We start from the raw sequence: 14378 nt of genomic DNA, 5'->3' as shown, positions 1-14378 counted from the left end.
ATTCTTCCTGGTCTGTAGCTACAAATAACCTGTTTCATCAATATATGCAGCGTGTCAGGCGAAGATCCTCCGCCTTGGGCCAGTACCCCAAGCTCTTGTGGCTGGCAGTCCTCCACACGTCTTATGCCAAGGGCTCCACCGTGGAGCGCAATTAAGCTTAAAAATAGAGGGGCTTCTTGGGGCTTTTCCGCCAGCCTTATCAGCCCGTTCCTTCTCTCCTTCGCGAGGGAACTTCAGGCGTGGCCCCCAAATTCATCCGCCAATCGAGGTTAGGCGGGCGAGCTACATCAGAGGAGGATCGACGCCCCTGGCAATGCATATCAAAACAGCAACGGTGCGTTTGCCCACAGGATGATTGGCTCGTCTCCATTTCAATATTTCCCAATTCTCAGCTGACCCCCGCACTACCCTGCAACCTCCTCATTTCACATGCGGCAGAGTGATTTAAGCTTAAGGTACAAGGGTACCTCACCGCTCCCCCCGACATCTGCTGGGAGTTGATTGATAGCACGATACTCGATCCCATGAAATCTCCTCGGACTGTCCCGGTAGTAAAGAGACGGGCGCGAGCGCCCAAGGTGAAGACGGGCTGCTGGACATGCAAGTTCGTGTTGCTATTCCATCTCCCTTTCCGTGACGCGCGTTCCACTGGCTAACCTGGATTAAGGAAGCGACGTGTGAAGTGCGATGAAGGCTTTCCTGCGTGCCTGAAATGTACCAAAACCGGACGGAAATGTGATGGCTATGAAGGGAGAGGGAAGGACGTTCTGGTGCCTCTCGATCGCAATGTATTCCTAGATCCGATCGCCCGTCTCCCATTCAGTTTCCCATGCAGTGACGACCAGGAGCGACGAGCTTATCAATATTTCTTTACCAAGACAGCCTCCGAGATAGCGGGGTTTTTGCCATCAGATTTTTGGAACAAGTTGATTCTCCAAGCCAGCCATAATGATCCGACGATTTTCCATGCAGTCGTTGCTCTCGGCTCTGCTCACGAAAACTATGGAGGAGAATCTCCAGGACACTTGAGACGGGGCGGAGTCACACGACAACAATTTGCCCTTCAGCAATCCAACAAAGCCATCGGCTATTTACGAGCGCCTCAATCCGGGGAATCAGTTCTCCTATCCTGCATACTTTTCATATGCCTCGAAACCTTCCAAGGCAATCACGAGGCAGCTCTGATACATCTTGAAAGTGGGCTGAAGATTTTAGCATCCTGGCTCCATGATGATGACGAGCACCAGCCAGTGCTCAGCTCCGACTGTGTATCCCGGCCTACCAGACAATTTCTCGAAGAGGAGCTTGTTCCTCTATTCACACGACTCGATATACAAGCGACGACATATCTTACTTCAAGATCACTCAGAGAAGTGAACCCTTGCTCGAGTACTGCGGAACCAAATATGCCCACGCGATTTACATCTCTGAGTGACGCCAACACCCACTTGGCTGATCTAGTACACTGGATGCTTTACTGCAACAATGGGGCACACAACATGATGTACTGGATGGTGAACAATCCGATGGCGCAATCGAATTTTGGTCCTCCACCGTCCTCACCTGACGATCCGATCCCCAAGATTCCAGGCGTGGTGCTGAAGAAAATTCTGAAGATCGAGACACAACATAGCCGTATCCTGCAACAATGGCTTGATGCACTGAATCTCTACTTGAAAGAGAATCCCAACTTGGACACCAAGGATATCCGTGGCGCCCTGATGCTCAAAATTCTGTACACCAGCACTACGATTATCAAAGCTGCGTCGCTCTACAACCACGACCTGGAATACGACAAATACATCCCTGAATTCGAACGCGTCATCACGTTAGCAGAGTCCCTCATTAAGTCCCAGTCAACTGCCAGAAACAAGAACACGCCGTTTTACTCCTTCGAGATGAATATCCTGCCACCACTGCATTACTGTTCAACGCGATGCCGAGATCCTAAACTCCGACGCAGAGCACTGGAACTTCTTGAAGACTCACCGAGGAGGGAGGGAATGTGGGATTCGGCGATGCTGGCTGCGATTGCAAGGTATGTTATTGCGGAGGAGGAAGCTGGACTGGGAGAAGTTTCTTGCGCCAGGGAAATCCCTGCGTCGGCGAGGATTTGTATTCTGAATAAGGTTCCTGTGTTGGAGGACAAGGAATGCGTGATCAAGTATTGCAAGGGTGTGAGGAATCCGTACACTAAGCTGGATATCAGGGAGGCGTTGATTACTTGGTAACGGCGAGGAACGCGTTCATAGATTAATAATGATACCCAATTTGTACTTCCTTTTCATTTACACCTCTACAAGTTACACAAATTGCCGGGTCCAGGCAAGCGTCAGTATTCAGCGCACTATTCAATCAATTGCTCAGCGTCGACAGCCTGACGATTACATCACCTGTCATGCGACAGGGATTGCTTAAACTAAGATTCCATATATACTAATATAATAAGTGAAGATAGTTGATGTATAGCTTGCCCTAAATTGAGGCCTCAGCTGCAGACTTTGTACCCGGTTCTCTTAACATCTCCGTCATTTTCTCAACTCCTTCTAGTCCATAGTCCGAAAGATTGTACTCGACCGTATCGATCTCTTGAAATCCATAGTGTTCATACAAGCGCCGTCCTTGTTCAGAAGCCTGAAGATAGCAAGGAAGACCAGTTGCACCTGACTGCTCAACCCCCCATTGTATAACAGGCTACCAGCACCTCGTTGTCTGTGCTGGCTGTCTGTCACCAAGAGAGCCAAGACTGTGTGTTTGAAGCTGTAAACTTTGAGATCTTTTTGCTCTCCTCTCTTCTTTCGCTCATCACTTTGTGTAACAAAAATCACGACTTACGTAAATGCGGATGCTTTCCCATCACCCCATTTCGACTGCAAAAATACTCATGAGCAGCCTCTCTCAACATCCCGTACCGATCCACCTGCTTGTCTGCGTCATCCATCGGTTGGCCTAGCTTGTCAAGGTCTGGGCGCCCACGAGGGTAGACCTCCCATTTCCCATAAGCGATCACTTCCGCCTCGTTCTCGGCATCCACAACTTTCAGATGGCGCACATGGGGGCTTTTTTTGTCAAGGTCTCTGTGGGCGGAGGTTTCAGCCTCTTGGACGTAGCCTGGATACGGCGGTGGGCGTCCAATGACGAGAGATCCAAGGCTGGCAACGCGGATCTCGATGCACTGGGCCACATCTGCATGCTCCACGGGACGGACAACTAGCGGCATTTTGCAAACTTGATTCTGGAAAATAGAGATGGCGAGAAGAGCTGCGCTAGTTGGAGGCCTCATGTCTAAGGATGAGGGGAGGCAACATACTAATGTAGAGACCAAGCCAGAGGTAACCCAAATCGGCTCAAGTAAAGACCCTCTTAAGTTTGACAGGGGATCGAGAACGGATACCGTCCCGGCATCTTCGGAGGTTTAAAGGTGTGTGTTGGAGCTAAATATAAAGCTTAGTGTCGGATTCGAATTCGGCTCCTGGGAAAATCGGTGCAGGATTAAGAGAAGCCAACACGGATTCCCTGCTTTGCCGAATTTTCCAAGAAATCACAACCGTGTCACAAGGAGTCAAAATAGGCCGCCAGGGTGCCAAAATAGATCCCTACCTATAGTACTCAGGATGCTAAGGCAGGACTCGGGAACACTCACCCTCGGCTCAAGTTAGAACGGCGATTGCTCAGGTCCAAAGACAAAAACGGACTTTGGTGAGCCCACTGGTCGTTTGAGATTATTGGCAATCTCGCTCTCGCTCCCTGGTCTCTCGCTTCGCAACTCACATGAGCCAGTAATTCCAAATAGCCGCCAACAAGAAAGTCGATGTTCAGCCTTGTTAGAGTCATAAGTGGAAGGCGAATATGAGTTAGGCAGAATGGCAGGGCAGACTGCCCACCGCGTGAGCAAATATGACGTTCCCCCGCGAGGCTGGGCAATCAAAATGATCAGGAGGGCTTGCATAATCAGGCAGCGGTGCCTACACCGCCCACACTCGGTGAAGAATTTGCCACGCCAGTATATGACGCCCGACAGTCAGCCAAGATTCTCTAGAATCCACATTCTTTTATCATTCCCAGAGCATCTTGCCGAGTATAGCTTCAGCAATCAGCGCCCGAGAGACTCGAACAAACCACAACCAATCCCTGCTTGTACACCTTTCCAAGAACGACGATGTGTAAGTGGGCAGCGACACTGCTGTATACAGCCCAGTGCAAGAATTACGGCACACCAGAAGGCCCGCATCAGTATCAGGATCGGGAGATCTGGCCGTGTAGATGGGCAAAGAAGATCAGATCACCGTCGGAGCAGTGGGAACCGTGTGATGAGTTTGTAGGGAGGAATGGCGAAGCCATCGAGCAAGGTTCTTTGAGTAATCGATCTTGCCCTGTCTGCAAGACTCTAGACCAGGCACGAAAGGATTACGATGAGACCATAAGACAGGCTGAGGCGAGATATCAGAGGGCCGTTGGGAATTCGACTATGATCACACATTATGTAGGTTTCCAAGATCAAACAAAAGATGCGAGATACTAATACAAGGCAGCGTTTTGATAAACCTAGACACCGGAAGTAAAGACGATTGATGGACGAGGGGTGGAGGAGTTTTGATTACTTGAGAGGGCGTTGCATGGGTGGAGGTTAATTGTTCGGAGTTCGCGTGTTTATTATGTTAGATATTGGAGATTCCGGGGTCCCTGCCTTTGGGATGAGAATGTAGGACTAGATTGACAGAGGATTGGATTCGAGGATTGGCGAAGAGGTTCACTTCTGCGATATATTTTAGACTATTTCGTTGATGTTCTGCTCGCTATGAACAAATTCGAGCTCATTCAATGCCCTTTAGCATCTCTTTGCTCCCTTTTCGAGTGTACAGCTGGGCAACATATGCTTCTAGAATGACCTGACCAGCTCCTAGACTGGGCGTGCGCCTATTGCACCATCTGGGTTCCCCAAACGTCCATACAAAATTTGAGAAGATAAAGTCATATGAAAAGACAATTGATAAGAGTCATTCCCGATTTGAGAGGAGGTGGGCTCTCTGGGCTGCCAGGATATCGGCACAAACGTCAGAAACTTTGTCGTAATCATCCATCCAGCATTTCTCAATGATAGCACGTATGGCAGGACAGCCAACCTGCAACAGAGGAAATTCTCTTTCTTGAAAACTCCTCCGTACTAAGGCATCTATCTTCTCCGCATATGGGGGCTGCGAAGTATAGATCTCGAATATAGTTGACCCCTGTAGAAGTTGTCAGTCAAGGCAAGAGACCAACTGCATAGCCGAAGCTTACAAGAGCAAATATCTCCGTTTTTGCCGTAGGTTGGCCAATTCGATAGTCAGGATGTTGACCTCGAATTTCGTAGCAAATTCGTGCGGTCTCGCCTGCCCTCTTAGATCCCGCGAAGTCGCAGAGTTTGAGGTGGCCTTTCTTATCCACCAATAGATTATGGCATCCAACATCCCCATGCATAATGTTTCTAGAATGTAAGAATCCGAGTGCCTTACAGGCTTGCACAAGCCACCGCATACGAACAGTAAACTTCGGTAGAGACTTCTCCCGGAGACGAAATCGAAGGGAACTTTTGAGACGTTCCAACACCAAACCATCTTCCCAAACTTCCAGAAACTTCACGATATATCGTGATCCTCCGTCTCTTTGCAATTCGTGATAAATCTCTCGTTCTCGGTCGAAATCAAGTTGCCCCTCTTCATCCTCCGAGAAAATCTTGATCACCAAATCCTGGTTGATTGCGAGAACGGATCCCGAGGACCCTCTCCCTACGCTCTGAGCATCGTAGAAACTGAACGACTCTTTCCAGTTGCCATCAGTTTTCGAAAGACTTTGAACAATCATTTGTAGTGTGTCGCTTTCAAAGTGGAAGGAATCAGGGATGCTTGGAGGAGGCAAGACTGGATGCAGGTTGCCCAACTCCAAGCCATCAAGGGGGTCGACGAGAAGTAGTAGAGAGACAATATGTGGAGTTAGGCATTCACGACAAGCTTAAATGACTGTTGATACCTGAAGGCTTCATGGACGACTCTTCAATCGTGAAAAGAGAAATACTGTCAATTTAAACAGGTGGGCGGGTGGAGAAGCTGCAAGCGCCCAAATTCTTGGGCGTGTTCAACGGAGGCGATCATTGGGATCGCTTGATATGCAATGCAGAGTGACTGCATTCGTGGCCAAATGCACCCTGTGACCAACTATAAGGCAGCAAATGACAGCACATACATTAGCTGATAGCGCCCAGCTAGCGAGGAAAGATCATGTTCTGCTGCATGAAAGCTGGGGAATTACGGGGCGCCAGCCCTATCGCATTCCACTTGAGGCTGGAGACCTGAACGGTTGGGGCACGCTTCCGCCCGAAGATGTGACAGTGAGCCTCACGGTTGCTGGAAGATATGCTTCTTACTCTTCTCACGCACCCCCTAAAGTTTTGCGCCCACCTACCTATATCAAATTGTCCCACAAAAGTTCGCACTTTCTGAAATATCTAGCTCAAAGCTCAGAATTTGAATGTAATCCTACATGATGAGAGACATTTACATACCTTGTTCTCATGGATATACTAGAACCTCTTCTATATAGAAATTTTCCGGAATTATTTTATACCTAGTAATAGCTGCAGCTCTTGTATAGAAGCTAGCAGTGCGAAGGGGGAGATAAGCGTCTTTTCGAGAATCACTCATATAATAGCTAAGATTTGTCTGGCAAGCACAACTTACTTGTTGAACTAAGGGTAGTATATCTCGACATTTTCTTGATTTTTTATTTGTTATGAAAAGGGAGAATCACATTTTTAGTGATTATGCTCGAAAGGAAAGCGAGCAGCGATCTCAAGTGGAGACAGGAGCCAAACGTTGGGCCACGTACTTCTCAAGAGCCCAAAAGCAGAAAGATTCTCGGGCGATTGAAGCATCAGCGTCAGAGGCGCCAGCAGTGAGGAAGACTACGCGCAACTCTTGTCGGAAGAACACGAATACACTCTTATCATGACAAGAGTATGCTCGATTAAACTCTTCGACAATTAGTTCGATAGGGATACCAGCGATCGCAGCCCATTTTCTCCAAATTGCTTCGTCTGCTGGGGTATTCCTATCAGGGGGTCCTCCAGACGTCGAGCCGCTGCTGGGACTTTCGCCAAAGCCATTGTTGCCGTTGGAATTCCCAAGAAATGAACTTCTGTTACAGATGTTGGGAACGGACCAATTGGGTCTCAAAACACCACCGGCATAGGGAAGCTGAATCCTCCATGGTTGAGTGCTATTGCTACCAATAAACTCGGGAATAATTGAGGCGTCAGTGTTGGGAGATGCTATGCCATGGAATAAGTTGACCTCCGGATACCGCCAAGTACCACTGTTGGAGGATGGTGTGGTTCCCGATAGAGTACCATTATTCGATTCAGCGCATATGTTGCGTAAGTCGTGGCGTGACTAATAAGTCGCTTGTTTGCCACATGCCCAGCTTTTACAACCTAGCGGCAAGTATTAGTAGTCGCAAAGCAGAGTAGGTTACATGTGACTTACAACTGCAATTGTTATGCCACCCGGCTCCAGTAGGTGAAGGAACTTGATGTAGTCTACCCCTTCAGCCACTCTTGCAAAAATAAATACCTTTCCCGCAGCGGGAGTTGCGATAATGAGCTGGTTGGGAAACCTGGCACGAGATTGATTTTTGATCCGTTGACTGTTCCGGCTGCTCCAGATACTTGCATTGCTGTAACATCACTTCCTTCACGGATACCGACTGAAGTATAGAGGTACGTCTCTATACCCAATACTGTAGTACTTTTGTACATGCAGCGTCGTCAAGTATGAACAATAGGTGACGTGGGCCTGCGGATCGGTGAGTCCTGGCATCAGGAAAACCCCTGCGCCGTCCACGACAGCCGCCTCATATGGATTTGCGTTCGAAATTATCCCACCGATCAAGACAACCGTATTTATAATTGAGGAAAATCCACAGCCATCTCGCAAATTTACGTCAGTGATGGCAGTCTTTTAAGTTCCGCTGATCTGTCATGGAGTTCTGGGACTCGCGGCGTAGAAACTAGTTGAAAAGTGGCAAGGCCGGCAGCCATGGCACGAAAGAACATTCTTAGGCGAGAGGGAGATACAATTCTAGAAATACAGACACATTCGGATTTCGAGAGGACGCAAGCCTTCTTGGGGGGGTCCTTTGTTCGTCTCCACGTTGATGGATCGATAGTTTCTCAACCACTCAACAGAACCCAATGGATATGCTCCAGAGATTCTGCAATTCTTAGAGATCAACCTGGAGAAGTTCTTTGCATAGAATCGTAATAATCTCATTTTAGATTGCAAGGAGACCCGGGCAATTTTCGGACATCAATGGATTCAAAGCCAGACTCTCCGGATATTCTTTAGCTTTTTCCGCCGGGATATCCCAGGATGCCTCATCATCGAGACTTCTTTGGACAAAGGGATCCCTTCACGATTGCATCAATACGTGGAAGTTCAATGTTCGATATTAGAAATGGGGTTAAAATTGTAACCAAGACTTGGTTGCGGCGAGTGCCAGAGTCTCGGCAAATTTAACGCTAGCCAAATTCAGAAAAGGGGGCCAAAACAGCCTTCTCCCACACATTCAGCCCAGAATTGCAAATATCAACATCTCTACAGTTTAGAAGAGCAAAGGAGATCATACCAACAAGCATTTTAAACCCCGACTTTTCGAATCAGCAAAAAGTAAGAGTTTAAAAGCGAAGGCATAATTTTATGTGCTCACGCGGAAGACCTCATCCAACGTAACCAATTGATCTGCAATGGCATTAGGCATAGACTCATCTTGCAGAAGGTGTAAGTCACGATACCAATTAATATCTTCGAAGACCATTTAAGCAATGAATAGGCGTGACTCAGCCCCGGACCGGCTTGAAATGGATGCCCGAAAAAGCGTGGATCGAATCGAAGCCGCACGTCAGCATACCAGCATCCCAGCAGAGCCCCATACCAACTCCCACACCCCTCCCCTAACTTCACAGCCTCCTCCGTGGTCAATTCATCCCCCGACAGTTGAGTTTATCACTGTCGTGTAACCACACTCATTTGCCCTTACCCCCCATCCACCTTTACCACCCCGCAAATAACAATCGATATCTAGAACCCTGCCACATATCTTGTGATGCCAGACAAGTTTTATTGCGGCTTAACTGACGCAGTAGTAGCCGGATATGTCAGCATCAAGATGCTATTCGCAAGGCAACCAGTTCGGCAGAATGAGATGATCTTTGCAGAGGCTCTGCTGATGGATGGAAAGGGGTTTCTGCAGCGGTTGGGCCGCAGCGGCCCAAGCTGTTTTTTGTATGATTTTGTTTCAAGCATCCAGGTGATACAATGTTCTGAGAGGTGCTAGTCCGATATCCCTATTTTAAGGGTGGGTTTTGTGCTGTTGTCAAGGCCTTTGCAAGATTTCTGAACTCTAGGTTATCTCACAGTCACTTGACGCAGCCGAATCCACCAACGCAAGTTGCATCTCCACAAATCAGCCAGCTCGAAACACTATGTGCAACTTTGGAGTGATAACCGTAAATAGCACACGCTGCAATGTTGAGCCCGCTCACGTGTGGTACAAGTATACATACATCCTCTGCAACGATCACGGCAAGAGATGTGCGGATGCTCAGCAGGATGGCAGCCAGATCGATCCCAACGCTGACAACAACTATACTGTGGGATCAAGAAGCTTAGGCCCATGCTACGTTTGTGACAATTTGAAGATTGCAGTTGATATTCGCGACAAAGCTCTGGCACGAGCTGAGGAGATCAGGACGCGAGCCTTGAATGCATACGGTGATGCAGAAGATCGAGCTTATTCGGAAGTAACTGAGGTACGGTAGACAAAATCTGATAACAAGTCCGATGGGTAGCTGATGACCAGAAATAGGTGAGGCCCGTCCAAGATGCAGAGCGTAACAACGGTCGTCGCGATGAAGGATCGAGAGCAGACAAGCATCGGGGAAGTAGATCCGGAAAGGAAAAGTCTCGAAGTCATAGATACTATGACGAGGAGAAACGTGATAGGAAGCACAGACATGCTGATGGATATTGAGAGAAAGAAACGATGCGGCAATAATTGTACGTTCCTGCACATGCAACATTCGCAGTGATGGCAAAAGTAGGCTGGACGGGTTTTGGACTTTTCTTCTTGGGTGATTCTTTTCTACCGTTGTCTCGGATAGGCTTTCACTACTTTGTATGAATTACACTCTCTACTTTTTCATTCCCCAGCGAAACGGTTACGAAAAAGCTACTTTTCTTGATTCTAGGAGCAGAACATATTCATTTTTCAAACTACGTAGCTTATTTTATGCGTGGTGCGGTCAATTTGAAATCAGAATATTTGGATCACATATTGATGGATCGCAATTTGTGACTCATTTGTTTGAAGTGATTCGTTCACATATGCACAAGCGACATGCTTCAAGGTTTTGCTTCCGATTATCAACTTCAGGAAGGAAAACTACGTCGAGTTCTTGTTGACATTTCAAACCGCGGAAATGCTGCTAATCTGGTAGAGTACTAAATTCAAGAATTGGTTTCACTGCCTCTAGATCTTCGCAGACTCCTGAAACAGTGTGGTAAACCCCGAGCCAGCATCTATGAATGACTCCTTTCATGCTCAAATTACTGATACTGCCAATGGGAAATTCTCCCACGCGGAACCTTTCTTTGACTACCGAATTCAGTTCAGCAGCGTAAGGAGGTTTTAAGGCCCAGATTTCAAAGAGGAGGGATCCGATCGCAAAAATCTCAGTGGTGATTGTGGGCTGTTGACCAGAATAGCGCACATGCTGACTTCGGATTTCATACGCCACCAGGGCATCCTTCTGTCCAATCTTGGACCCGGCAAAATCGCAAAGTTTGGCATGTCCGCTGGCACTGACCATAACATTCTGGCATCCAATATCTCCATGGATAACATCGTTGTCATGGAGAAAAGCAAGGCCTCGACAGCACTCCAGAGACCACATCAGAGCCGACGGGTGTGGGCTTTTGGAGTCGCCCGCAACGAAGGTTTTCAAGCGCTCGCGTAGCGTACACTCGAATCTTTCCAAAACTAGGCCAGAAGCCCATTGTTCCTTGCAAAATATGATATAATCAGAAAGAGCTGAAATTTGTAGCTTGTCGAAGATTTCTTTCTCTCGCACGAGATACGATTGTGCTTCGGCGTCTCTTCCAAAGACTTTGATTACCCATGCATCATTGATGGCAAAAACCGTGCCAGACGCGCCGCGGCCAATTGACTTCGCTGTGGTAAAGGAGAAGGTCTTCTTCCACTCGTCTTTTCTTAGAGGAGACTGCGAGGCTCGATCCGGAAGATTGTAAGGGACTGGCTCCACGTGTCGAGTATCAACGGAACAGCCCGGTTGCTGCATGGAAGTTGAACTCATGGTGGATAAGTGTGCTGGAGGAAACCGTGAGCATGATGTCTCCATAGGCCTTCATCTCAGCACTTGCTGAGGGACTCTGGGGCTGTGTGATATGCATACTTTGAAGGCAAAAATTGCTGTAGGATCCCACATTCAGGCTGCACTCTCAATGGATCCGTAAAGGTGGGAATCAATTGATGCCTAAGAGAGCGGATGGCATGAACTGAACATATTGAAGGTTGAAGACGGTGTCTTGAACTGTCCCGCCATTTTGGTACAGTGTGGTAGCACATGAATAAGACAAGAGTCAGCCGCAACTTGTTCGAGGTCGCAACACTTCCACATCCAAGATTGAGGCTCTGCACTGTTAGGTAGGACTGCCATAGGTACACATCAGGCCACGTTGGCCGCCCATTACGTGCTCCCTGGCTGCCACAGTCGCACAGAATAGAAAAGTTTGGGCACTTACAAGGTCTACAAGATAATGGATGGGTGCAGGATAACGGATGGGTGGGCGGGGTTTCAGCCAGTGAGCGGTGAAAGCTTCCCTGGCACGCGGGATATCGGCAGCTGACATCCCACTAACAACCACGGAGCCTCGTTGTACAGAAGCAATGATACTCTGAAGAAGAAAACATGGAATCAAGGCACTTGCATGGCTGGTGCATGTCCAACCCTTTGTCAAGTAGCCAAGGGTCGTATTCCTAAAACAGCCACTTGCCGAAGGCCCCGCGAATGAAATAGATAACCGCTCAACCCAAAATCACACAAACCGCCGGGCCAATGGTTGTGGTACTACACCCTCGGTTGGCTGGAAGAAGAGAGCGGAAGGGATTCCACAGAGCCTCACAGTAGCTTGCCACAGTGGGTAGGATTGCTCTCCAACGACTGGCTGGGAATGAAATGAGTTGACGGGAACAATTAGATTGGTTCAGAAGTTGCCCAGAAACCTGCTCTTTTTCAACAATGTCCTCAGTTGTGAAGATACATGCTGACCCTCCATGTCACTGGCGGACGAGACAGGACGAAATTCAATTCTCGATGCAACAGAACCTGATGTTGGAATTGTGACTCACTGAACCAAAACTCCCGAGTGACGGTGAGGCCTGATTGCTTTATTGGCTATCGGAGAATCGCGCAGCAAAGCAACTTCTCGAATGACTGGCATCGACCAAAGGTGCTTTCCGTGTGGCTTCATTCAACATGAGTGATTCGTTGCTTCGTTTTTGATTGTAGAGATTGACATCAATGGTCTTTGGAAAGAAATCCTGGACGATCCAGGACTAGATTTGCTTGCACCCTAGAGTGCCAATTAGGTTGTGCTTAAGTTTGTAGCTATCTCTGTCCATCCCCAAACTCGAATTTGACGACTCAGTTTGTCCTCTGGGATTTCAACGTCCGCTGTCGATTATGTGCACTGATCGGCCGCTCGTGGTTGGCAGGAAAGGGTGAGAGTGAGAATATCATTCAATCAGACCGGTCAAATATGAAATGCATACGTCGCTCACGTATTTCCATTCTTCAAGTAGTGCTTTTGAAATTGTAGTTTCTTATTTTGATTTTTTTCTTCCAATTGATATGATAAAGTCCACTGTCGAATCACCTTAAGGCGAGCCTCAGAAATATGCAGTTGAGAGGTGTCTCCTGCCAACCTGCCATGACGGTGTGCCAATCCGGCTGTAGCTCTTGTTGCGTGGTGATTTTCTTTCGATCATTTCCACTAGACAGAAGTTGAGATGCTCTCTGGCTCCCTTCTGGCTGTATGTCGAATTCCGTTGCGGAGTGCGGCTCCGGAGGTCATGCAAGATACCGCTAGGTCTTTCTTCATTGTGTTGCAAAAGCTGTCGACGGTTCGAGTATTCGACCTTTCAGATATCCATCTCTCCCAACTTCTTCTCTAATTTCGCCGAGCCCTCTCCCGCGACCCCATCCTCGCCCATCACATCTTCCTTCCCAGATCCCTCCTCCATCCCCTCATCCTCATCCCCCACTTCCTCCCCTTCCCGTTCCCTCTCCTCCCCACCAGCAACACCACTCTCCAACACCTCACCCCCCTCCTTCAACACCCATTCCACAACCTCCCTCTTATCATTAACCTCCGCTTCAAACACCGCATCATGACCCCTCTGATTCGTGATCGTCGGATCCGCTCCCTCCTCGAGCAACACCTTCACAGCCTCCAAATGCCCATTCAATGCCGCCCAATGCAGTGCCGTGTTCCCCGCCTTATTTTGGCTGTTCAAAATACTCAACAACTCTGGATTCTGGGGTCCGGTGGGTGCGTAGAGGGATTTGCAGAGTTCGCAGAGTAAATCTATGACCAATCTGTTAGCAAGATGGAAGTTTTGGAAGAGGAATATAGAGGGAGAAAAAGGGGGACAGTACCAGAATGTCCATTAGCAGCCGCCATATGCAAGATCCCATTCCCACTCTCTTCCTCCCTAGCAGCCTCCAGCAACCGCCCCTCCCTCACGTTTTCCCTCTTGCAAAGCTCATCTTTCAACGCGTTGAATTCAGCCTTGTCTCCTGTACGCGCGAAGTACAGCAGGTCGTCGATCTCGTCTTCTGAGAGCTTGGGCGCCATCTCTGTGTCGTCTGCGCCCTGTCCTTAAGCGCGGTTGTTGAGCTGTCCGAGTACGGAAAGCCGTAAGGATCAGAAGACCAAGCGATTTTCGAATCTGGTTTTCGACCTTCAATGTCTGATTTGTGGCACGTGCGCACCCCACCAAAAATCGCCTACATATTATGCCCTCTCTTCCTGTGCCTCTACTTATTATTACTACTTAAAATATTACTCTCTTTTTAATTCTTATTTATATATATACGAGAGAGGGGCGAGAGAGGGGTAGATGGGGATGGGGGTGGGGGGGGGGAGGAGATGGAGGGCGAGTGAAAAGTGAAAAGTGAAAAGTGAAAAGCGAAAATTGAAAAGCGAGCTTTAAGGCATGCGACTCGCGAGGAAAAGGAAGCCCTATAATTTTAGGCTACTTAT

The 14378-nt window shown here is 48.3% G+C and overlaps 7 protein-coding genes across 7 annotated transcripts; 2 read left to right on the top strand and 5 right to left on the bottom strand.

The window, feature by feature from the left end:
• Window positions 1-392: 392 nt before the first annotated feature.
• K444DRAFT_561070 (uncharacterized protein) lies at window positions 393-2367 on the top strand. The gene is made up of 2 exons (XM_024876921.1): window positions 393-604; window positions 668-2367. The coding sequence occupies exons 1-2, from the start codon at window positions 525-527 to the stop codon at window positions 2229-2231; spliced, it is 1644 nt and encodes a 547-aa protein (XP_024737401.1). The 5' UTR covers window positions 393-524; the 3' UTR covers window positions 2232-2367.
• Window positions 2368-2475: 108 nt separating this feature from the next.
• K444DRAFT_643053 (uncharacterized protein) lies at window positions 2476-3220 on the bottom strand (the record flags this gene model as incomplete). The annotated part of the gene is made up of 3 exons (XM_024884816.1): window positions 2476-2663; window positions 2699-2746; window positions 2836-3220. The coding sequence occupies 3 exons, from the start codon at window positions 3218-3220 to the stop codon at window positions 2476-2478; spliced, it is 621 nt and encodes a 206-aa protein (XP_024737400.1).
• A 1777-nt stretch (window positions 3221-4997) lies between these two features.
• K444DRAFT_528281 (kinase-like protein) lies at window positions 4998-5844 on the bottom strand (the record flags this gene model as incomplete). Its single annotated transcript, XM_024874708.1, has 2 exons — window positions 4998-5228; window positions 5281-5844. The coding sequence occupies 2 exons, from the start codon at window positions 5842-5844 to the stop codon at window positions 4998-5000; spliced, it is 795 nt and encodes a 264-aa protein (XP_024737399.1).
• Window positions 5845-6742: 898 nt separating this feature from the next.
• Window positions 6743-7792, bottom strand: K444DRAFT_721776 (uncharacterized protein; the record flags this gene model as incomplete). Its single annotated transcript, XM_024888532.1, has 2 exons — window positions 6743-7350; window positions 7608-7792. 2 exons carry the CDS (start codon window positions 7790-7792, stop codon window positions 6828-6830), a joined length of 708 nt encoding a protein of 235 aa, XP_024737398.1. The 3' UTR covers window positions 6743-6827.
• Window positions 7793-9517: 1725 nt separating this feature from the next.
• On the top strand, window positions 9518-10065 carry K444DRAFT_629437 (uncharacterized protein; the record flags this gene model as incomplete). Its single annotated transcript, XM_024883052.1, has 2 exons — window positions 9518-9844; window positions 9901-10065. The coding sequence occupies 2 exons, from the start codon at window positions 9518-9520 to the stop codon at window positions 10063-10065; spliced, it is 492 nt and encodes a 163-aa protein (XP_024737397.1).
• A 404-nt stretch (window positions 10066-10469) lies between these two features.
• On the bottom strand, window positions 10470-11671 carry K444DRAFT_561064 (kinase-like protein). The gene is made up of 2 exons (XM_024876920.1): window positions 11507-11671; window positions 10470-11421 (listed from the first exon to the last, which is right to left on the bottom strand). The coding sequence occupies exon 2, from the start codon at window positions 11405-11407 to the stop codon at window positions 10520-10522; it is 888 nt and encodes a 295-aa protein (XP_024737396.1). The 5' UTR covers window positions 11408-11421; window positions 11507-11671; the 3' UTR covers window positions 10470-10519.
• Window positions 11672-13254: 1583 nt separating this feature from the next.
• On the bottom strand, window positions 13255-13970 carry K444DRAFT_643052 (ankyrin; the record flags this gene model as incomplete). The annotated part of the gene is made up of 2 exons (XM_024884815.1): window positions 13255-13700; window positions 13772-13970. The coding sequence occupies 2 exons, from the start codon at window positions 13968-13970 to the stop codon at window positions 13255-13257; spliced, it is 645 nt and encodes a 214-aa protein (XP_024737395.1).
• Window positions 13971-14378: the final 408 nt, after the last annotated feature.

Source organism: Hyaloscypha bicolor, assembly GCF_002865645.1.
Source record: "Hyaloscypha bicolor E unplaced genomic scaffold K444scaffold_60, whole genome shotgun sequence".
Lineage (NCBI taxonomy): Eukaryota > Fungi > Ascomycota > Leotiomycetes > Helotiales > Hyaloscyphaceae > Hyaloscypha > Hyaloscypha bicolor.
Note: the sequence above shows the minus strand (reverse complement) of the source record. Positions and strands in the feature narration are given on the sequence as shown.